The sequence below is a fragment of the Acomys russatus genome, chromosome 16 (assembly GCF_903995435.1).
Source record: "Acomys russatus chromosome 16, mAcoRus1.1, whole genome shotgun sequence".
NCBI classification, from domain to species: Eukaryota; Metazoa; Chordata; class Mammalia; order Rodentia; family Muridae; genus Acomys; species Acomys russatus.
In genome coordinates, this window is record NC_067152.1 from 14,334,618 (window position 1) to 14,359,021 (window position 24,404).

The window sequence follows — 24,404 nt, forward strand, 5'->3', positions numbered from 1 at the left end:
TTACAATAACATCAGAGAATATAGGAGATGTGCTGGGGAAGTTGTAGGGTAAAGAAAGGCAAATGGGAATAATAGTAAACTAGCTACTCAGGACCGATAGCAGTCTGTCTAGTAAGAGTAAAAGGGAGGTGTCTGATATGTATGGGTAAGTTTTAAAATAGATAGCATCTGCATGACTTTAAATGTGTCCGTGACAATGTTTTCTTACAGGAGTTTATTGGAGCTCAGAAAACTCAGTCAACTGAGAGTCCCAGAGTGCAGAGATATGAACCCCATCCTGATGTTGATGTCTGTCTAGGACTAACTTCAGAATATCAAAAAGACGCTCCAGACTTGCACATCAAAGAGCTAAAGGAAATGGGTATGACTTGAACTTACAGAGGAAGCATCAATTTGGTAACAGTTGGATGATTTTGGTGTTTTGTTTTGTGGGGCTGGAGAGATAGCTTAGAGGTTAGGAGCACTGTCTGTTCTTCAGAGGTCCTGAGTTCAATTCCCAGCAACCACATGGTGTCCCACAACCATCTATAGTGAGATCTGGTGCCCTCTTCCATCCTGTTGGCAGAATACTATATAAATAAATAATAAATAAATAACTAAATAAAAATAAATTTTGTGTCTGTGTGCTAGCACACATGTGGAGGTTAGAAGACAACTTGTGTGAGTCATTTTTCTCCTTTCACCATGTGGGACCTGGAAATCAAACTTGGGTTGTCAGACTTGATGCCAACCAAGTGCCTTTTCCTACTCAGCCATCCCATTGGCTTTTAAAAGAGAGATTTTATTTTATGAGTGTTTTGGCTGCATGTATGTCTGTGCACCCATGTCTATGTCTAATGTCCATGGAATCCAGAAGAGGTGGTCATATTCTCTGTAAGTGGAGTTGCATATGATTGTGAGCTATGTGGGTACTGGGAATTGAACTTGGGTCCACTGGAAGAGCAGCCAGTGCTCCAATTGATGAACCACTTTTTCAGTCCTGTTGTTTTGTTTTGATTTTTCAGTCTTTTTAAAAATAGAGTGTCATAGCCTAGGCTGGTCTTGAACTCTCAATCTTTCTTACTTAGTCTCCCAAAGGTTAGGATTATAGGCATAGGCCACCTATGCTGGATATCAGTTTACTTTTTTGAGGATCACGTGGACACTAGCTGTGTATTTAACCCATAAACAGCTGTGTATTTAACCCATAAACAGCTGTGTATTTAACCTATAAATATAAAACTGTGTATTTAACCTATGCTGAAAAAGGATGGGTACTTTATGAAAAAGCCAAGACCCTTAAAGTTACTGAATTAAATTTTATAGGCTATTTAAGTACTTGGATTATAAATTCAGTTACTTAATAGTAACTGAATCTATAACATGATTATTCATAGGATTTATCTAATTGCTTAGAAAACAAAAATAATTCTTATAAAGATTTATTTTCATATTTTATGTGTAAAGGGGTTTGTCTACATGTACATCTGTATACCAGAGGAGAGCATTGGCTCCTATGACAGATGGCTGTGAGCCATCATGTGGGTGCTGGGACTTGAACTCAGGACCTCTTGTAGAGCAGCCAGTGCTCTTAATCTCTGAGCCATCTCTCTAGCTCCACAAAAAGAATTTTAAAACTTTTAAAAAATAATTTATTGAATTTATTTACATTGGTGTTTTGCCTGCACGTATGCCTGTCTGTGAGAGGCTGTTGGATCCTCTGAAACTGGAGTTACAGATAGTTGTGAGCTACCATGTGGGTGCAGGGAATTGAACTCAGGACCTCTGGAAGAACAGCCAGTGCTCTTAACCACTGAGCCATCTCTCCAGCTTCAAGAATTTTAAAACTTTAACTCTACTATTTACTGACCAGCTGGGCACAGTGGTGTGTATTTATCATCCCACTATTTAGGAATCTGAGACAGGAGTATCACTTGAGTTCTGAAGTTTGAGGTCAGTCTTAGCAGCACAGGACCTGATTTGTTTGTTTGTTTGTTTGTTTTTCGAGACAGGGTTTCTCTGTGTAGCCCTGGCTGTCCTGGGCTCACTTTGTAGACCAGGCTAGCCTCGAACTCACTGTGATCCGCCTGCCTCTGCCTCCCGAGTGCTGGGATTACAGGCGTGTGCCACCATGCCTGGCTCAGGGCCTTACTTTTTAAAAGATCTCACAGGCATGACACTCACTTGATGCTGCCCTGTTACAACTGAGGAGACTAAGGTTCAGGGAGGTTGTAAGACTCAGGATTGCAGAGCTTCTTGCAGAATTGGACTTTTAATGTTAACCTAGTCACTGTTTACTTGGACTCTTCTCTGACATCGTGGCAGCTTCCAGAATGTCACCTTCCAAGTTTCATTATTTGAGTCGTTCATCCCATTTCCTGAAAGTTGTATCCGTATCAACCAGAAGTTATGTGTGGATCAGCCCTCGAATCATTCTTGTGGTTGTTTATCTCTCCTGTGATGCAGTGGCTTCTTGGGCTACATCTCCACTTTCTCAGATGCTCACCAAAAGCAACACCTTAACTGTTCTAGTCATACTATTTAATGTGCAAAGGAGGCCATGAGTATAATCCTTGGGACCCAGGGTTCTGACAATTAAACACATTTAAGATAGTATAAATGAATCTTGAACATTATTAAAATTAGACCTCAATAGCCCCAAATATCTATTTCATTCAATGTCAAAATGGGAACTTTCACTTATATTAGAAATCCCTGGGGGCTGGAGAGATGACTCAGTGGTTAAGAGCACCACCTGCTTTTCCAAAGGTCCTGAGTTCAATTCCCAGCAACCACATGATGGCTAACAACGATCTGTAATATGATATGATGACCTCTTCTGGCCTACAGCTGTTCATGTAGACAGAACACTGTATACATAATAATAAATAAATCTTAAAAAAAAAAAAGAAATACCTTTCATTTTCTGCTGCCTTTAATCCCAGCACTCGGGAGGCTAGAGGTAGAGGCAAGCAGATCTCTGTGAGTTCAAGGCCCACTTGGTCTACATAATAAGATCATGAGTTCCAGGACAGCCAGGGCTAAAGGGAGAGAGATCCTGTCTCAAACAACACTACCCTACCAAAAAAAAAAAAAAGAGAGAGAGAGAGAGACACTATTATCCTCTGTTGAATGTGTTTGTTGGTCTTCTGTTAAGATCTCACTCCTCTTGGAAAGGAGTTGGAAAAATAAAAGATGGTTTTTGTGAATTTTTGTGCCTTTTAAAAATGACTATTGTTTTTGTTATTTGAAATGGGTTCTCACTATGTGGTTCAGGCTGGCTTCAAAGTTGCTTAAGTAGTCCAAGCTGGCATCTACCTTGAGATCCTTCTGCCTCAGCCTCTCGATGCTATAATTATTAAAGGTGTCTATGCCACCTGATCCAACTCTTGATGTACACCTTGAACAATGGCCAAGGCTGCTTACCTTCTGTGGGTATTACTGTTCTTTCCAACAGGTAGTCAGTCACCAGCAGGTCACTCCTTTCCCACTGACAAAACAGCACCAGCTCCTCAGGTCCTGGATTCGAGTCCTTCAGCCCAGGCGCCCGAGAATGCACATGTTCCTTCTCCTCTTGCGTCATGCTCAGCAGAAGAGTCCCGAAGCCCCACTGCAAGTCAGGCCAGCCTCTGCAGCTTTGAAATCAACGAAGTCTTCTCAGGCTGCCTGAACCTGGGAACTGACAAAGAGGAAGACTGCCCAGGGACTGCCTCATCACCTGAGGAGGGTCAACCAAATCAGGTGGATGAACTGCCATCCCTGGAAGACGAGCTTGACAAGATGGAGAGAGAACTGCAGTGTTTTTGTGAGGAGGACCAAAACTTTTCAGAAGTTGACACAGACCTTTCCTTTGAGGATGGGGCCTGGCAGAGTGATTCTCTTAGTTCTCTCAGCCTGTCAGAGTCAACCAGAGAAGCCAAGGGCAAAGTGAGCAGCTGGTCCAAGACTGACGAGTGTGTCAGTAAGTGTGTGCTGAATATAAAGATTTCACAGGTGATGATGCAACATAATGTCGAGTGGCTGACGAAACTCGAGAAGGAAATAGATGAACTTGAGTTGAGACAGAAGGAGGTGGACAATCAGTGTAGGATTTTGAGGGATGCTGCATTAAGGTTTGCAAATGCCAAGTACCCATTAGCTGTGGGCCCTCCATCTTTGACCTATCATCCTCCTGTTATACAATTATCAGACCTCAAGTGGTCAGAAAATGATGGCAGTTGGTTGGCCCTAGCAAGGTCTCCAGGAAATGACAGAGACTTCCAAGAGGAATATTCTGGCAAAAAACCTCATAAACTAAGTGACTGTGGTTGGAAGCCTTTCACACAAGTTTCTGAAGAAAGCAGCGGGGACCGATCAGAGCCAAACAATCAGGTACATCAAGGGGGAAGAAGGAGCTGCCATAGCAGGATCCTGGAACCAGTATTTCCTGTGTCCTGTGTACAGTGCCTGTAAATAATGCAGACAGCTCGTATTGTAGCAAGGTCCTTTGATTTAGGAAATAAGGCTACTATGATGAAATTATCTGGTAGATATTCTCTCTAGCCCCCATTCCAAACCAAGCACAAAGCCTTTGTCCTTCTATAAATTCAAATGTATTAGGTTCAGCTATGTGAAATTTCTGCTTTATAGATCAGCTAAGTGCTAGCAGTTTGACATAGTTCAAAGTGTTTATGAAAACACTGAAGTAAAATTTAGCCAGCAAGGTATCCTAGGAGCTGGCCTGGAAGTTTTACTTCAGACTGGTTCTTCTGTGGTCCTTTAAGGGCACAGTTGAGGTGTGTCTCGTTCTGTGTCCCAGCGTCTGGTATGCTACCTGATAACGTCAAAGGCAGTGCGTGCTCACTGCAGAAGGAGAGAATGCATGGATACATAAGCTTGGGCAAATGCACAGAGATGAGTGCCTCTCGAGTCATATGCCTTTAAAACGGGAAGACACCAGGCATGGACTAACGCCATCCTCTTACACGGTGTGATGTTCAAGTTCCTGGCATTTGCTGAGGCCTGGAGGTGTTACCAAAATAGAGAGTAGGTGATGGGGGTCTGTTCCATTGGGAGAAAGAGTTTTATTCTGAAATACCAGAATTTCTAACTAGACTAGCTTTTGTTGAGATTTTTATTGTTAAAATTCTCTACTGACAGCTGGGTGGTGGTGGTGGTGCACACCTTTAATTCCAGCACTCTGGAGGTAGATGCAAGTGGATCTCTATGAGTTCAAGGCTAGTCTGGTCTATAGGAGGAGTTCCAGGACAGCCAACACTATACAGAGAGACTCATGTAGTCATGTATTCTTAGTCAGCCCTTTGCCCACTAGCTTGGTGTGCTTTTGCTAAGGTCCAACCTGCTTGGTACTCTCCTCCCTCCCCTCCCTACCCATCTCTCTAGCTCTGGCTTTTTATCTTCATTTTGTTTTTTTGAGGGTCTTACTATATAGCTCAGACTTGCCTAGAACTCTATATACACCAAGTTGTCTTTGAACAAAATATCCTCCTGCCTTCGCCTTCCAAGTGCTGAGACAGTAAGTATGTGTTGCTATACCTGTATGGCTGACTGATTGTCTGTCTGTCTGTCTATCCAACTATCTATACCAAAACATTTGCATAGTTCTCTTTATTTCCATTGAGAACTAGAATTTGGCCAGGCGTGGTGGTGGGCACGCCTTTAATCCCAGCACTCGGAGGCAGAGGCAGGCGGATCACTGTGAGTTCGAGGCCAGCCTGGTCTACAAAGTGAGTCCAGGACGGCCAAGGCTACACAGAGAAACCCTGTCTCGAAAAACCAAAAAAAAAAAGGAAATTAGAATTTGAAACTGGGTGTCCTGTGCACACTTGAAATCCTAGCATTGGGAGGCTAATGTAAGAGGGTCATGATTTCAGGCTGGCCTAGACTATTTTTTATTTTGTTTGTTTTGAGACAGGCTATCACTATACTGTATAGCCTTAGCGCTTGCTATATATACAGGCCTCAGACTCACATAGACCCTCCTGTCACTGCTCTCCAAATGCTGAGGTTGAAGGTTTGCACCACCACTCCCAACATGGGTCATTATTTTTTCTTTTTAAAACTTTATTTGTATATGAGTGCTTTATCTGTCAAAGAGGGCACCAGATCACATTATAAATGGTTGTGAGCCACCATGTGGTTGCTGGGAATTGAACTCAGGACCTCTGGAGGAGCAGGCGGCACTCTTAACCACTGAGCCACCTCTCTAGCCCCATTTTCTATTCTATATGAAAATACTTTCTAGCATTATCATGAAATAAGACATTTTCTGGCAAATTCTTTTGAGGTTTTTAAAATTAAAAGTGTTGATTTTTAAAATTACGTGTGTGTGCGTTTGTATGCATGTGTACTTGGCATGTCATGACACACTTGCGAGTGTCAGAGGACAGCTCATAGGAATCCATTCTCTCCTTCCACCATGTGGGTCCCAATAATCAAACTCAGGTTGCCAGGCCTGGTGGCAAGTGTATTTATCTGTGAGCTGTCTTACGAGCCCCCAGTTTTCACTTTTGAAACAGTATCTCACCATCACCCAGACTGGCCTCAAATTCTGCCTCCATGTCCTGAGTACTCTGACTACAGGCATATGATATAACCATGCCTAGTTTATTTGGTTGCTGGTGATCAGACCAAGGGCTGTGTGCATGCTTGGCAAACACTCACAGAACCATCACATAGCTCCCCCCCCCCCCCTTTTTTTTTTTTTTTTTTTAGTTTTTGAGACAGGGTTTTTCTGGGTAGCCTTGGCTGTCCTAGACTTGCTTTGTAGAGCAGGCTGACCTTGAACTCACAGCGATCAGCCTGCCTCTGCCTCCCAAGTGCTGGGACTAAAGGTGTGGGCCACCACGCCTGACTCCACATTGCATTTTTTTGAGACAAGGTCTCAGTATGTATCCCTGGCTGGCCAGGAACTCATTGTGTAGGTCAGATATACTTCATTTTTAATAACTTCTCTCATTTCTATGCATCTTGATGCCATCCCAAGCTCAAGATTTCTTCCTGTAAGCTAAGAAATAATAATTACTAAGTGTATTAAAATGAAATAGAAGTTGGGATAAACAAGTGTCTCTTTTGAGTTAAAAGACATTTATTTATTTACATACTTACATATTTATTTGTTAGATTTTTTTTTCTGAGATAGAGTTTCTCTGTGTAGCCTTGGCTGTCCTGGGCCCACTTTGTAGCCCAGGCTAGCCTTGAACTCAAAAAGATCTGCCTGCCTCTGCCTCTCTGAGTGCTGGGATTAAAGGCGTGTGCCATTTCTTGGCTGGGTTTTATGATTTTTTACTTCTGCTATTTCCAGTAACTTCTATTATATTTTATTTTCATAGGACCCTACAGGCAGGTGTTAGCTTTCTTTTTATGCATGGTGAAGCTGAACTCTAGGACTGTTCATCACACTGAAGCTTTCGATTTCTATTTTGTCTACTCATTTTCTGCTTGCACTGTGTCTGGACTGGGTTCGTAGACTGCACATACTTGAGGAAAAATCTCTAGGAAAGAGATAAGTTGTTGGGTATGAAACATGCGAAGGGAATTAATATCATAATTAGTCTTGTTATTTCCACACACTTAGCAAACATGACATGATTTTGAAAATAGAGTATGAGAGTGAAAAGAATAATTTCCTCCCAAAAAGCACTGAAACATATTTGTTTTTTAAGCTGCCAACTCTTTGTGGTCCTGGGAAAGAGAACACAGGTGAACAATTGCTATCCACTCAAGACAAGGAGAGCTTTGAAAGAAATAGAAACCAAAATAGTAAGAGGTGAGTTAACATTTACTGTTCTTAATATTTGTATGATATGCCTTTACATTCCTGTGTGGCCTTAGACCGCTGACTGATCTTCGTCTGTTTGATGACGAGTGGACTGTGAACAATGAAGAAAAGCAACGCAGACGTTCCTCAGCCACTGTGCTGTTGCCGGGAACTGAGCCTCTGTGCTCGGGAAGAGTGGGAAGTACTGCCAACCACTGAGTCATCTCCAACTCCCAGCAACAACATAGTGGTTAAGGAACATCTTTAACTCCAGTTCTATGGAACCTATGGGTATTGCACACATGTGGTATACACACATACACGAGGGCAAAACATTCACACTCATAAAAATGAATATATATTTAAAATAAGAAATATGGTCCAGCATGGTGGCACACAACTTTCTTTAACCCTACCACTTGGGAGGCAGGCAAGATAGAGCTTTGTTTGATATCAGTCTGATCTACATGGTATGTGTCAGGCCAGCCAGGCTACATAGTGAGTTCTGGGCCAGGCAAGGCTACAGCAAGATCCTGCCTAAAATCAAGCAAACAAAATAAAACAAACAAAAAAGAGGGCTGGAGAGATGGCTCAGTGGTTAAAAAGCACTGGCTGCTGTCATCACAGAGGACCCAAGTTCAGTTCCCAGCAACCACATGGCAGCTCATAACCATCTCCACTGACCTCTTCTGTCCTCTGACGGCAGCGGGCACATGTCTGGTGCACAGATATATGTGGAGGCAAAATACCCATATGTGTATGTGTGTGTGCGTGTATAAAAGATGCCAGAAGTAAGATATAATGGCACATGCCTATAATCTCAGCACAAAGAGCCAGAGGCCACCCTGGGCTACATAGTAGGATTCTCTACAATACGTACATACCTACAGACAGACAGACAGACATAATCATATCTTTCACTTCACATGCTATGCTATTTTTAATAACTTGTGTAAACTAGCTGGGTGTGGTGGTGCATGCCTATTATCCCAGCACTTGGGGAGGCAGGGGCAGGCAGATCACTCTTAAGTTCAAGGCCAGCCTGGTCTACAAAGCGAGTCCAGGTCCAGGATAGCTAAGGCTACACAGAGAAACCCTGTCTCCAAACAAACAAAAACAAAAAAACTTGTGTAAACTTATTTTTAGATTTTTTTTATTCTGTTGGAAGCAAGGTCATAGTGAATTTTAAAAGTTCAGGCCAAGCATGGTGGCACATGCCTTTAATCCCAGAACTCGGGAGGCAGAGGCAGGTGGATCACTGTGAGTTCGAGGCTAGCCTGGTTTACAAAGCAAGTTCAGGACAGCCAAGGCTAACACAGAGACCCTGTCTTGGGGGAAAAAAAAAAGGAAAAAAAGTCTTCTTTTAAAAAATAACCTGATTCAGCCGGGCATGGTGGCGCACACCTTTAATCCCAGCACTCAGGAGGCAGAGGCAGGCGGATCACTGTGAGTTCGAGGCCAGCCTGGTCTACAAGGTGAGTCCAGGACAGCCAAGGCTACACAGAGAAACCCTGTCTCGAAACCCCCCCCCCCAAAAAAAACCTGATTCAAAATAAAAATATCAAATGTATTGCACCCTATTCATGAATTTTGAACTAGGAAATTAAAAAAAAACAATTTGTAGGGATCTTTTAGCCAAACCTTTTAATTTATCAGCCCGGAAAGGTTTAGGGAGTCAGGGATCCAAGTGAAGAGTTACTCAGCTAAATAGTGAACCCTCACAGAAACCTGGGTCACCCAGTCCTCAGCAGGGCTCTACCAGGTAGAGGGCCTTAGTCTGATGCTAGGGCATGTGATGCCTGCCCTCTGGTGGTAAGAAGGAGTCAATGCATCTCCAGGACTCTGCGCGGAAGGATCTGGGTGGGCTGGCAGGCTTTGAATTTTGTTAGGAACGTGATCAAATGGATTTCATTTGTATCTACCTCATCCCTACCCTAAATAATACAACTTAGGATCAATATGGAATCTGTGTCTTCTGAAATCTATCATACCAAGGCAAGAAATAATGAAGATGATGCACACTTAAGATGGAAAAGTAAGTATGAAGTCAGGGTTTTGATTTTTAGATAATATTTGTTTATTGGATTTTTTTTTTTTGAGACAGGATCTCACTAATGTAGCTCAGGCTTGCCTTAAATTCATGATGCCCCTGAGTATAAGGCCAAAGGCATGCACCACCATTCCCAGCTGAGGTATGAAATTTCTAATTCTTGATTATCATCAGTTTTGTTTGTTTTATCTTATGGTTCTGGGACCGAACCTGGGGCATTGTGCATGCTACACAAGCACTACACAACTGAACACCACCACCACCTGTTTGGTATCTCTTAGCTGTAACACAGGTTTTATTGTTAAGATAATGCTGCCCCTCCCCATTTTTGTTCTACAAGACCATGCTATAATAAAAGTACAGCCCTTCTGATTACAGACTATAGAAGGAAAATGCCTTTCTATTTTTAAACTTTGTAGGAAATATTTCTGTCCCCAGTATAACATGTAGTAAAACAATACACAGTATATTTATCCCATAAATATTATTAAAATGGAGACTGGAGAGATGGCTCAGAGGTTAAGAGCACTGACTGCTCTTCCAGAGTTCCTGAGTTCAATTCCCAGCAACCACATGGTGGCTCACAACCATCTGTAATGTGATGTAACACCCTCTTCTGGCCTGCAGGTGTACATGCAGACAGAGCACTGTATACATAATAAATAAATCTTTAAAAAACATGATTAAACCAGATGTGGTGGTGCATGCCTTTAATCCCAGCACTTGGGAGCCAGAGGCAGGCGAATTGCTGTGATTCGTGGCCAGCCTGGTCTGCAAAGCAAGTCCAGGATAGTCAAGGATACACAGAGAAACCCTGTCTCGAAAAACAAACAAAACAGAAAAGAAAACAAAACAAAAAGATGGAAAGCTTGCTATGTTTCTCTCACATATTCTGTAATCCATTTTGTTATGGTTTACCTGGTTTGTGTCCTCAGTGTAGTCTAGAAAGGTCAGGCAGATGGTAATTGCCATAACCTGGGAATTTCAGTTATTATTTTTCTCATTCACTCAGCAAGAAGGTCCACCTACAAGTTCTTTACTGTTTGCTACTGGAATTCAGCAGCATAGGCTGTTGTTGGGTGATAACTGGAGTTTCTGGTAGTCTGTCATGGTTCTCAGCCCCTCCTCTTAAAGGCAAGCAGGCAAGATAAGGATGACGAATTGGTACCAAAACAATTATTGTTACAATATGGTTGAAATAATATTATATCTTTTAAGGTTGGAAACCTTCTGTTTCTACTATTTGCAGTGATGTTTTAAATGATCCTTTCTCTTGTGCCCAGTGGCAGTAAAAGAGATGGCAGAGAAAGCAGTTTCTGGACAGCTCCTGGTGGCTCCTTGGAGTTTTCAGATTAATTTGCCTTTTGAGAGTAAGGCTGAAAATGAGAGCACTGCTCTACTACGGCCCCCAGCTAGAGCTCCTGAAAGCACAGACTGGCAGCACGCTGTAGAATACCAAAGAGAAAGTGAGCCACCAGCAGATACGAAGTTTGGCAAAACAGACAACAGTGGTTGTGGCAAGAGCAAGCAGAGCAGACAGACAGGCCTTCAGAGCCTCACCAGTAAGTGCCCTGGAGGAGTTGGGTCCTGCGATCTACTGACCAGCTCTCAAAATGTGCACTTGTAGCTTGTTCCCTTTGCTTGGTCCTGTCTCCTACTTTTCTGAGGACCTTGTGTTCAAAGGTGACGATATTAATTAGTTTCCCTATTCCTGAAACAAGGTCCCTTTGTCCAAAGGAAGTAAAATAATCTCCAAGTGCTGACCTTGGCTCAGCCGAACCTGGGAAGGAATCACAGTTTTCTTACTGGAGGGGGAAGGTGGGCCATCATTCCCTACTGAGTGTTTGTTTGTTTGTTTGTTTGTTTTGGAGACAGGCCCTTGCTGTGTAGCCAAGGCTCACCTGGAACTACCTTCTTCCAAGTGTTGGAATTGCAGGTGTATGCCATCATAATCTAACCTGCTTTTTTCTTTGCATTGCAATTCTAGCTGGAGAGAAACTTATTGAGAGTCCATATGGCATTTACTGTCATTATAATTGGCGCATATCACATCATCAGATAATAATTTCACAGATATTGAAGTCAAAGAAAATGACCTCTAAAATTGACATTTATAGAAAGTGTCAATTGGCTTTCTGTCTACTTTCTGAGAAAGGAGGGGGGAGGGAGGGAGAGGGAGGAGAATATGAGTGAGAATGTGCAGAGGCTATGAGTCAGTGGGCAGCATTCCTGCTGTACAAGCATGAAGCTTGAGTTCAGATCCCCAGCACCCAGATAAAATGCAAGGGTGACTACCAGCATCTGGACACTGGACACATAATTCATGCAGCCTGTGAATGTCAGGTCTACTGAGAGACCTTCTGAAGAGAAAATGTGGAGAGCGATAGAGGACAATACCCAGCATCTATTTCTGCCCTCCATATACACACGTGTACCTGCGTGTACACTAGCAGACATATGTGTACTGCACATGCACACATAAACTAAAAATAGAAAAACAGAGCCAAGAGGATCAGAAGTTCAAGGTTATACTCAGCTGCATACTCAGGCTGTCCTGGGCTACATAAAACTCTGTCCCAGAAAACCAGACCAGCCAACCAGCAACAATAACACAGAAAAATCAATTGCTTGAGTTTTTGGTATTTAGAGTCTATTCTTCATCAAGAGTTGCTGTTTTCTGGGCAGTGGTGGCTCATACCTTTAATCCCAGCACTCTAGAGGCATAGGTCAGTGGATCTCTGAGTTTGAGGTCAACCTGGTCTACAGAGTGAGTTCTAGGACACCCAGAGCTATACAGAAAAATCCTGTCACTCCCCCCAAATAAACAATGAAACAAAAACAGATAAACAAACAGTTGCTGTTGAATGGATGGCCAAAGGGGCTGAATGATGTAGGGATGCATTTTGGGACCAGGCTAAATTCACTGTGTCTGTCTCTATAAATTAGAGAGTTTGGCTGCTCTTTGAAGAGTGTGTTTACATCTCTATTCTAGTGTTACTCTTTTCCTTCTCCTTCCGCATGAATATCAGTGAATGACCATGTCCCTGATTGTGTCATGCTCACTAGGTATTACATACCCGTTCTTCAGAAACCATGAGCAGCCAGAGCACAGTGAAGCCTCTCGAGGAAGCTGTGACATGTCTGAGGGTACCGAGAAGTTTTACAGTGTAAGTAATACAGTCTGGCAGAACCAAGATGCAAGCAAGGCTCTAGTAATGAAGACCTGAGTTGTTGTGTATTATGACACCAAAATGTTAGCTGTATAAATAAGATATACTAACTAGGCAGGACTAAAGTGGCCTAGAGAATATAGATAGCATTCAAGGCCAGCCAAGACCCTGTCTTGAAAAACCTCCACCAAAAACAAACAAACAAACAAAAACCAAAACAAACAAATACCCATCATAGTTGTAGAGGCTGCAGAGATGGCTCTTTCAAAGGTCCTGAGTTCAATTCTCAGCAATGACATGGTAGCTCACAACCATCTATAATGAGATCTGGCACTCTCTTCTGGCATGTAGGCACACATGCAGGTGAAACACTGTATACTTAAATAAGTAAATCTTTAAAAAATAAAAAAAAAGGTGCAAGTTTAGCTGGGTGTGGTGGTGCTCGACTTTTAATTATAGCACTCAGGAGACAGAGGCAGGTAGATCTCTGAATCTGAAGCCAGATTGGTCTACAAAGCTGTCAAGGACAGCCAGGGCTACACAGAGAAACCCTGTATTGAAAAACAAAACAAAAAAGTGCGAAGTTTAGCTTATGAATTATTGCAAACCAGACTCACATAGCCATCAGCCAGGTCAAGAAGCTGAGTGTCACTAGTCCCCAAAGAGCTCCCTTGTTCTCCCTCCAGTCACTGCTTTTCCCATAGGAAGTCATCGCTGTTATAGCTCACTTCATAATTTAGATTGGGTTGTTTTCAGTCTCCTTTGCTTTTTCAGGTAGAGCTCAAATAACCATAGCATCTTTGAACAAGGGGCAGTGCCTGGAAGGAGTGAGGTCACAAAATTCCTCTACACAGTAGAAGTGGAGAGAGGGTTTTTTTTTGAAAGATTTTTTAAAGATTTATTTATTCTATTTATTGTATATGAGTGCTTTATCTGCAGAAGAGGGCATCAGATAATATAGATGGTTGTGAGCCACCGTGTGGTTGCTGGGAATTGAACTAAGGACCTCTGGAAGAACAGGTGGTGCCCTTAACCACTGAACCATCTCCCCAGCCCTGAAGGAGGGCTTCTAAGAGGGACCCAGAACACAATAATGTCTGGGAAAATGTTTCTTTCCTGTATTTCTCAACAAGAGGGCTTAAAATATAGCTCAGTGGTAGAGAGCTTCCCTAGTATTCATGAGGCCCTGAGGTTTGTTTTTGTTTTGTTTTGTTTTTTACATATTTTTTTTTTGATTATTTGGTAATTTCACATCATGAACCCCAATCACAACTCCCAGTCCTTCCAGGTCTCTCCTCCCCCAAAAAAAGAAGGAGGAGAAAGAAAGGAGGTCAAATTTGTTTTGCCCATATACTCATTGAGGTGTGGTCTAACAGTAAAGGCCCTGGTTTTGATGCCCAGCACTGGAACAGCAAAACATAAATAACAAGAAATTCTCTTAATTTCTTTTGAAAATGTTGGGCTAGAGAGATGGCTCAGAGGTTAAGAGCACCAGTTGCTCTTCCAGAGGTCCTGAGTTCAATTCCCAGCACTCATATGGTAGCACACAACCATCTACAATGAGATCTGGTGCCATCTTCTGGTGTGCAAGCACATGCAGGCAGAATACTGTATAATAGATAAATAAATAAATAAGTAAATAGAAAATGTCTTTGCCTTCACAACCTATTTTCTTTGCTATTCTTTTATAGACCTCAAGTCCCATAGAAGAGGACTTTGAAAAGCCACAAAGTTCTTTTGCCCAACCTCAAAGCTATGGTAAGTCCCAGGGCAGGTCTCTTTGGGAATTCTTTGCCTTCATTTTTCTGTTGAATTACAAGCATTTACAACTGGGAGTTAGGTGGGTCCTTAGAAATACCTTGTTCAGGCTTTTCATTTTGCAGATGAGAAAATCAAGCAAGGCTCAGTGACCTCCCCTCATTAGAGCGAATCCTTTATGGGGCTGGAGGATGAGTCAGCAACTAAGAGCGCTTCACTTCTTAACACCCACATGGCAGCTCACAACTGTCGGCAACTCCTGCATATACATCTGCACCGAGTACAAGCAGTGCCTGTGGAGGCAAAACACCCTTACACATAAAATATAAATAAAGATTAAAAATAAAATAAAAAGAATGAATCCTCTCCCCCTCAGCAGCCTCTTGTGGCCACAAACTGTGTTCTTTACACTCCCTTGGCGTTTCTGCAGCACACTTGTGAGTGGTGTGCACTGCCTGACTTGTACATCCCTTGATGGCATACAGTGGGCTCAGGGTTATCACTCTTGAGCAACCAGAGGGATGTGCACAAGCCACAGAGCTGGTTATGGACAGCACAAGACTAGAACTTCTGCTCTGTCTCTACCCTAGAAGCCAGAAAGAATATCATCATCATTTTCCTTTGCTTAGTATCTTTTTCCCTTTTAAAATTAGTATAAATATAAGGTCTTGTTGTGACATTTTCATACCGTATACATACTCTGCTCTGTTTACAGTCAATCCCTTTTTATCCTCTCTGGTTCTCCCTAGGCATTCTCAGTAGCTCCCTTTTCCTATATGGTCCCCCTTCTATTTTCATAACATAAATGATTTTTTAAAAATCTAGATTCTGCATATGAGATAAAATACACAGTATTCATCTTAGTGAGTCTAAATTATTTTGCTTAACATTATGATCTCCAATTCTATATTCCTACAAAAACCAATTTCATTCCTCTTTACATCTGAATAAAAGTTTATTATGTCTACACAACACACTTTTTTTATCCCTTCATCCGTTAATAGTTGTCTAGGCTGATGCCATGTTTTGGCAATTATCAACTTGTTTAGTATCCTAAAAACTCAGTAACAGCCAACTATGCAGATTTAACTTAATACTCCAGGAGTCAAAAAAACAAAACAAAACAAAACAAAAACCTCCAGGAGTCTTGTTCATTTGTCCTTTTTTTCTCTTTGAAAGCAGATTTAGGGTTATATTAAAGTCATTCTGATACAGGCTTGAGCATGAGAGACTCAAAAACTAAGACATACTTAAGAATCATGGGTGTAGCCTTGTCTAAGACAATCTCCTCTTTTTTTTAAAACTTTCTTAATTTTTTACATTTATGTATGTGTTTGGGGGATACACATCTGGATGTCAGAAGACAACCTGTGGAAGCCAGTTCTCTACTTTCACCATGTGGGTCCTACAACTCCAACTCAGGTTATCAGGCTTGGCAGCAAATGTCTTTACCTGCTGAGCCATTTTTCATATGCCCCCCTCTTTTCTCCTTTAATGACAAAGTTTCACTATTTAGCCCCCAAGTTGACTTTCAACTCATGATCTTCCTTAGCCTTCTGACTACTGGAATTGCAGGCCTTTGCCACCATGCCCAGCCAGCTGCCCTTGATGTCTATGTAATTTATAAGGAACTTTCCATTACATAAGAAAGTAACATTGGACCAGCAGGCAGGGAAGTGAACTGTTGGTTCTGCTATAGATACTTTTAAAAGCTGTATAATTTGCCGGGCGTGGCAGTGCACGCCTAGAATCCCAGCACTTGGGAGGCAGAGGTAGGTGGTCGCTGTGAGTTCCAGGCCAGCCTGGTCTACAAAGCGAATCCAGGACAGCCAGGGCTACACAGAGAAACCCTGTCTCAGAAACAAACAAGAACAAAAAGCTGTCTAATTTGCCCTTGTGGCATATGCATCTATGTATTTTTAAAGCAGAGTTAAAAGCTAGATCTGAGGCTGGAGATACACCTCAGTTGATAGTGTTTATCAGACAAGTGTAAGAACCCAATTTAGACCCCAGAGCCCATGTGAAAAAGCCTGGCATGGTGGCACACACTTGTAATCCCATCACTGGGGATGTGAGGCCTCCTGGACAGCCAGCCTAGCCTACTTTGCAAGCTCCAGCCCACTGAGTGACCCTGTCTCAAAAAAAGGTAGAGAGCTACCAAGGAACAACAGTTGAAGTTGACCTCTGGCCTCTGCATGCATGTGCACTATGTGCATGCATTTGAACACATTCAGATACAAAAGTAATAGCAGTCTCAAAATAAAAAGACATGTGGGGCAGTGTCATGGCTAAGTCCCTGAAAAGCAGCTGAAAGCTTTTTTAGAAAAAATTATATTCTCGGATTCAGGATATGTATAATAAAAGATCCCAGCATCTACAGACACCCATCTTGTTTGTTTGTTTGTTTGTTTGTTTGTTTGTTTTTCAAGACAAGGTTTCTCTATGTAGCCTTGGCTGTCCTGGAACTAGCCCATAGACCAGGCTGGCCTCTAACTCACAGTGATCCGCCTGCCTCTGCTTCCTGGGACTGAAGGTGTGTGCTACCACGCCCAGTCTTGATTGTTTTCTGTGGGTCTGACTTTCTGTATAGCCTTGGCCAAGCTCATGTAAATTGTGGCTATTAGTTTATGCTTTCTTGATGTTTGTCTGTTTTAAAGGAGTATGACAGGAAGAGGGTTGGTTCAGAGCTTCTCCATGCCTGCTATAGGCAACACTGTTCAGGTAGACCTTCTGGTGCCCAGCAGCCACTTGGATTTAGGAGTAGGGTTAACCATGAGCACATGGAGTCAGAGTCAGCTGCCTTTCCTATAGGACAGTTTAAATGGAAAGGAAAATGAATACAGTCTGTTTGCCCGCATACTTGAGAAGCTTCTTAGAACTGGGGAAGGCTAACATCAGACACTTGATACCTGGAAACAGAAGTTGTTAGCTACCTTCTTAGCACTTGCTCACTTTCTGCTCACCTCTCTTTAAGCAGTGGTGTTAGCTAAGAGGCACAATTTGTTGTCTGTTCAGGAATAATCTTTCTCCCAAGCCGCTGGAGTTGAGGACCAAACCTGGACCTTCCTCATGCGTGCTACTATTGAACTAAAGCCCAACCCCTATCCCTTTGGATTTAGAATCTTAAGTGAACAGTTTGTTAGCTTCAACGCCCCCAGTGTTTGCCTTGAAAAGACAAAATAACTGTCAAATCCAAAAGCCTCCTGAATAGCTTGGTTGCGTTATGAATATAGGGATCTAGCTCTCCCCACTGGGCTTGCACACACACCACAGAGTGCATGTTGAACCTGAAGACAGCTCTTAGTAGGTTCTCTCCTGACACCTAATTTAGGCTGTCAAGCCTCTAGGCAAATGCTTCTTAAGTCCAACCCAGATGAAGACACTCATGTTGGATCATCTGTTTATTTCTTGAGACTTGGTCTGGCTGTCCTGGAACTCACAATGTAAACCAGGCTGGCCTAGAACTCAGAAATCTTCCTGTCTCTGCCTCCTGAGTGCTGGGATTAAAGTAAAAATGCATTTTCTTTATCATTTCAGTTGAAGAAAAGTTCCAACTAAGAGAAATCTTTGGAAAGAATGCTGAGATTTTGTCTAAGCCTCAGTTCCAAGCTGTTCAATGGTATGGTCTGTTAATTTCTTAATCAGTTTCAGAGCCAGAAGCAGTGTTCATTGGTTGAAAGTTATTAGATTTATGTATTGCTTGTCTTCCAATATATTACCCACATCATACAAATTAGCTCTGAGCATTAAAAATATTAGGACTTGTTCAGCGGAATTTGACAGGTAGTGAAAAGGAGTAATTATTTGTATTCAAATCCTGGCTTTTGATAATGCCATCCATATGACATAGGTCTCTGCCTTTCTGCTGTCAGCATCTTCAAAATAGGAATGATAAAGCCAAGCCTGGTGGCATAGGCCTTAAATCCCAGCACTATAAGTTCAAGGCCATCCTGTCTACATAGCAAGATCCAGAGCAGGCAAGGATTATATATTGAGACCTTGTCTCAAAATAAATGAGTAATTAAAACTGGGATAATAAATCTGAGAATACTGACATAGAATTCAAGGAAATATGGGCTGGATAGATGGCTCAGAGGTTAAGAGCACTGACAGCTCTTCCAGAGGTCCCGGCAACCACATGGTGGCTCACACCCATCTGTAATGAGATCTGGTGCCCTCTTCTGGTGGGTAGGTGTACATGCAGGCAGAACATTGTACACATAATAAATAAATAAGTCTTTAAAAAAAAAAAAAAAGGATTCGAGGAAATAAGCCAGGTGGTGGTATTGGTGCACGCCTTGTGTATGTGTGTGTGTATGTGTACATAAAGAAAAAGGGAAATATTTAGTGTGGGATATGCTAATAATTGTACATCCCATGAGAACTGATACTGAAGCGCAAGCATTGGTTGAAGTAGAAATGGGTCATTTGTCTTGAGTGTCTCTTGTGGTATTTCTCCATGCAAGCCTCTCTGGGCGCTCTATACCAGGAAGTTGTCTCACACTTGCTAAAGCCTCCTGTCTGTGCCCTTTGCTCCAGTGTCCACCTCCCAGCAAAGTACCTGTGCTCCACTGGCGTTCTACGGAACTTGCTCTCCATTGTATAGACCAACTGACTGGCCTATTTCAGAGCTGGGATCATCACCCTTTGAGAATATTTGTCCAAAATAAGAATTGAGACCACACAGGCCAAAGAACTTGTAACTACTTAGCACTGGAACCAGGGCTAGAACCCAGACTTTCCACTTGCCTCTTACCCTAGGCTGTGAACTGGTACCAGGTTAATGCATTTGACACAAGGAACTCATTTTCTTACTTTTTCTCTCACAGTGCTGAAGATAAACAAGAAGAGACATTAGAAGAGGCACCAAAGGAACAGAAACAGAAAGACATGTATGACCACCAAAGAGTAGCTAAGGATGCTTATGTAGTCTTGGTTTTATGGGAATATTTCCTTGTTTGTAAGAATCTGTATTCCTCCTCCTCCTCCTCATTATTATTATTTTTTTTTTTAAGTTTTTTGAGACAGGGTCTTTTTGTGTAGCCTTGGCTGTCCTGGACTCACTTTGTAGACCAGGCTGGCCTCGAACTCACAGCGATCCTCCTCCCTCTGCCTCCCGAGTGCTGGGATTAAAGGCGTGCACCACCATGCCTGGCTCAATTATTATTTTTTGAGAGATTAAAGCACTGCTGCAATGTGCATGTGGAGTGAGAGGATAGCGTTGTGGAGTTGGTTCTCTCCTTCTATCTTTACATGGGTTCCAGGGATCCAACTCAGGCTGCCAGCCTTGTGCAGCAAGTGCCTGTCTCCTCTTTCTAATTTTATTTACTTTTTATTTTTTTATGTTCAATGATGTTTTGCCTACATGTGTTTCTGTGTGAGATCTTGCTATGTGGGTGCTGAGAATTGAACCCTGGTCCTTTGGAAGAGCAGTCAGTACTCTTAACCACTGAGCCATCTCTCCAGCCCCTCTACCCCTCCACTAAACATCTTTATGGCTCTTACTCTTTTTGGTTTTCAAGACAGGGTTTTTCTGTGTAATAGCCCTGAGCTGTCCTGGAACTCACTCTGGAGACCAGGCTGGCCTCGAAATCACAGAGATTCACCTGCCTCTGCCTCCCGAGTGCTGGGAGTAAAAGCATGCACTACCACCGCCCAGATCTGGCTTTTATTCTTACCATAAGTATATTTATTATAACTGTCTTCTTTCACCAAAAAGCTGTTATTTAATTGATGATATCTATTATTAACAGCACATCTTATAATCAAGGAACTACAGTGATGATGATGATGATGATGATGATGATGATGGTAATAAATTTATTACTTGAGAAAGATTAAATGCACTTTCTACATAAATAGCCTTTCTTAAATGGGAATTTTGTTTTTGTCAGCCAAAATATGTTTCAAGTCATGTATTTTTTAATTTTGTGCTGCCAGGAATAGAACTCCAGGGCCTGTCTGTTGTATGCTTGGCAAGTGCTGTGCTGCTAAAACCACATCTCTAGCTCATTATCTTTTTCTTTGTTTCTTTATTTGGGAGTGAGAGGTTTATGGGCATGCTCCACGCTGCCCCTTCACCCCAGCTGTTTGTTGTTTTGGTTATTTTTTTGAGCGTGGAGTCTTGGACTCATTGTGTAGCATAGGCTAGCCTCGAAGTTAGGCGCTTCCCAAGTGCTGAATTTATGGGCATGGGCAAGCTACTGCTTCTGGCCCCAGAGTCTCTTTGTTAAGATAGAACTTTTCTTTTTCTTTTTGAGACAGGGTTTCTCTGTGTAGTCCTGGGTGACCTGGACTCATTTTATAGACCAGGCTGGCCTGGAACTTACAGATATGCCTGCTTCTGCCTCTAGAGTGCTGGGATTATAGGCATGTGCCACCATGCCTGGCTTTTTATTTTGTTTTGTGGTTTTTTTTTTTTTTTTTTTCAAGACAGGGTTTCTCTGTGTAACAGCTCTGGCTGTCCTGGAACTTGCTCTGTAGACTAGGCTGGCCTGCCTCTGCCTCCCAAATGCTGGGATTAAAGGTATGCGCCACTATACCTGGATTAAGATAGATATCTGTAAATTTTATTTTATTTGTATTGGTGTTTTGCATGCAAGAATGTGTATAACTTGTATACGTGCCCAAGAAGGCCAGAGGATGACATTGGATTCCTTAGAACTGGAGTTACAGATGACTATGAGCCATCATGTGGATGCTGGGAATTGAACCTGCTGAGCCATCTCTCCAGCTCTACTTTTAAAGATATTTCTTTCTTTCTTTCTTTTTTAACCTACTTTGTTTTTGTCTTTTGAGACAGGGTTCCCCTGTGTAGCCCTGGCTGTCCTGAATTCACTTTGTAGAGTAGGATGGCCTTGAACTCAGAGAGATCTGCCTACCACTGTTTCTTGAACACTGTGATTAAAGATGTGTGCCACCACCACTCAGCTTAAAGAAACTTAATATTTTCTTTAAGATAGTCTCTAATCTATTGACAAGTAATGATCTTATCAAGAATACACTCTAAAAGAAGAGTCAGACATGGTGGTACATGTCTGCAATCCCAACAGTAAGGAGCCTGAAGCAGTAAGATCTTAGGTTCAAGTTCAAGGCCAGTTTATGGTGAGTTCAGACTCATCACAATAAATGAAGTTCTTATCAGGAATTATTCTGTTTTCCAAATACATCTCCACATTTCTCAATTACTTTGTACCTTTTCTTTTCTTTTTAAGGTTTGAGCCTTGCAATGTCGTCGAAGTTGCCTTAGAACTCAGGATGGCCCTGAAGTCATGGCAGTCCTCTTGCCTCGGCTTCAGAAGTGCACCACCGTGACCAGCGTGCTATGTGCTCTTCCTTCCACAGATCACTGATGGACATTCAAGACTTGTCCAGCATCACTTATGAACAAGATGGCTCTGTTAAGGAAACGCCGTTGAAAACACTCAAATTAAAGCATGCACCTACTAGTGTCAGTACTCCGCTCAGCCCAGGTAATCACACACAGGGAGGGATGTTTTTAGACGAGAAATTCACAGGCTCTTCCTATGTATTTTGGCTGAGCCTAAGTCCTGATGGCTATTTTCTCCCAGAGCAAAAGGGATTTCTTTTTGTTGTTGTTTTGTTTTTTGAGACAGGGTCTCTCTGTGTAGCCTTGGCTGTCCTGGACTTGCTTAGTAGACCAGGCTGGCCTCGAACTCACAGCCATCTGCTTGCCTCTGCCTCCCAAGTGCTGGGATTAAAGGCATGGGCCACCACGCGCGCGCGGCTTTGCAAAGGTGGTTTCTCAAGAGAACAATAGTTATTCTCTGAGCCAGGGGTAGGATATGCTGTAACAGGGCAACAAACCCTCCCTGCAGGAGGCAGCCTGCTGCAAAGGGAGGCAAGTTGGGTTTTAGTGATCAGCTGCCTTACTCTCAGAAACAGTCAATTAAATGAGTTCTCATAGCTAAATATCCATCTCTCCTGAGTTGTTTTTAGTTGTTGGCTTGCTTCCCCCCCGCCTCTCTTTCCGAGACAGGGTTTCTCTGTGTAGCCCTGGTTGTCCTGGACTTCCTTTGTAGAGCAGGCTGGGCTCGAATCTACAGGGATCCACCTGCCTCTGCCTCCCAAGTGCTGGGATTAAAGGCGTGCACCACAACACTCAGCTTTGCTTGTTTTCTTTTAATATTGGGGATCAAATATCGAACTTCGTGAAACCAAGCAAGTTCTCTCCCACTGAAATATTTCTAGCACTGTCCTCTCTCATAGTTTTCTATTAAATGGCACAGGCATGGTAGAGAGAAATTAGGAATTATTCTCTCTCTCTCTCTCTCTCTCTCTCTCTCTCTCTCTCTCTCTCTCTCTCTCTCCTCTCTCTCTCTCTCTCTCTCTCTCTCTCTCTCTCTCTCTCTCTCTCTCTCTCTCCTCTCTCTCTCATTCAGTAAAATGATAACAAACTAGTTTCCTGTACCAATTCACTAGGTCATGACCCCGAGTTTCCATTGAAGTGTTAGTGCTGGTGCTGTACTTACTCATTGGAAGTTAGGGTTAGATTGCGGTGCTGGAAAAGTCTGTACACAAGTAGCTATGGGTAACTGCAGAAACATTGGATTTTGAAAACACCACCTTCTGCGTAAGCATACAAGTCCTTGAATCCTGCTACCATGTGTAGCCAGCATCAAATATTTTCTTCTCAGTGTTTTTATTTCTGGTAAATTTGTGGCTTAATTTTGATACCGGCCATATGTATGTATGCATGCATGTACATGCCTTGAGAACCTAGAATATAAAGTTTGAGACCAAGAAGCTAAGATTCATGGCTGTTTCAGTTATTAGGAATTTGGAAAATTCCTGGCATAGTTAAAGTTTTGTGGTTATTTTGTTGATAATATAAAGAATCCAGAGACTTAATGCTCTCTTTTTTTCCTAGCGTCAATTTCTTCAGCTGCTAGTCAGTATGAAGACTGCCTTGAAAATACCACATTTAAAGTTAAAAGAGGATCTACATTTTGTTGGAATGGTCAAGAAGCTATGAGAACTTTATCTGCCAAGTTTACAAGTGTCCGAGAGCGAGCCAAGAGCCTGGAATGTCTCCTTGCTGCTTCTAAAGCCCTGCCTGCAAAACTGACTGATCCTGTGAGTTTTCCAGTTTTGGCTTACACTTTCATGATACCAGTCCAAGGTCCTCAGTGATGGAAAGCCTAGGATTTCTCCAGATGCGTTTAGAAGCAAGAAATACCCTAGCTTCCTTCCAGGCATCCCTGGGCTCTCCCTGGAGTCTGCGTTGTGGGAGGGCTGTGCTTTGCTTCTTGAGCGGGGTGCTTCCTTGAATGCTGGTTGATCTCCCCGAACTGGCAGGAAAAACTCATTTTATATCTATCCCTTTCTCCTTGTCCACAGCTCTTCTTTTGTTCTCCCTCATATTTTACATGTTTAATCTTTTTAAGAAAACCACAAATCCAGCCAGGTGGCGGTGGCGCACGCCTTTAATCCCAGCACTTGGGAGGCAGAGGCAGGTGGATTGCTGTGAGTTCCAGGCCAGCCTGGTCTACAAAGCAAGTCCAGGACAGTCACGGCTGCACAGAGAGACCCTGTCTCAAAAAACCAACCAACCAACCAAACAAACAAACAAAAAAAGAAAACCACAAATCCCAGTGTAATACTGCTTATTAAAACCCTTTGGCTAGCTGGGCAGTGGTGGCGCACACCTGTTTTTGTTTTGTTTTCT

The 24,404-nt window shown here is 42.5% G+C and overlaps 1 protein-coding gene across 1 annotated transcript in view; it reads left to right on the forward strand.

Moving 5' to 3' along the window:
* Positions 1-24,404, forward strand: part of Tex14 (testis expressed 14, intercellular bridge forming factor) — a 175,080-nt gene that overhangs the window by 136,944 nt on the left and 13,732 nt on the right. Inside the window, exons 12-22 of the mRNA XM_051158901.1 lie at positions 211-361; positions 3,437-4,350; positions 7,644-7,747; positions 9,691-9,773; positions 11,072-11,350; positions 12,855-12,955; positions 14,650-14,716; positions 18,254-18,335; positions 19,546-19,608; positions 22,061-22,188; positions 23,607-23,812. Coding sequence (XP_051014858.1) covers positions 211-361; positions 3,437-4,350; positions 7,644-7,747; positions 9,691-9,773; positions 11,072-11,350; positions 12,855-12,955; positions 14,650-14,716; positions 18,254-18,335; positions 19,546-19,608; positions 22,061-22,188; positions 23,607-23,812 — 2,178 coding nt within the window. The remainder of the gene's footprint in view (positions 1-210; positions 362-3,436; positions 4,351-7,643; positions 7,748-9,690; positions 9,774-11,071; positions 11,351-12,854; positions 12,956-14,649; positions 14,717-18,253; positions 18,336-19,545; positions 19,609-22,060; positions 22,189-23,606; positions 23,813-24,404) is intronic.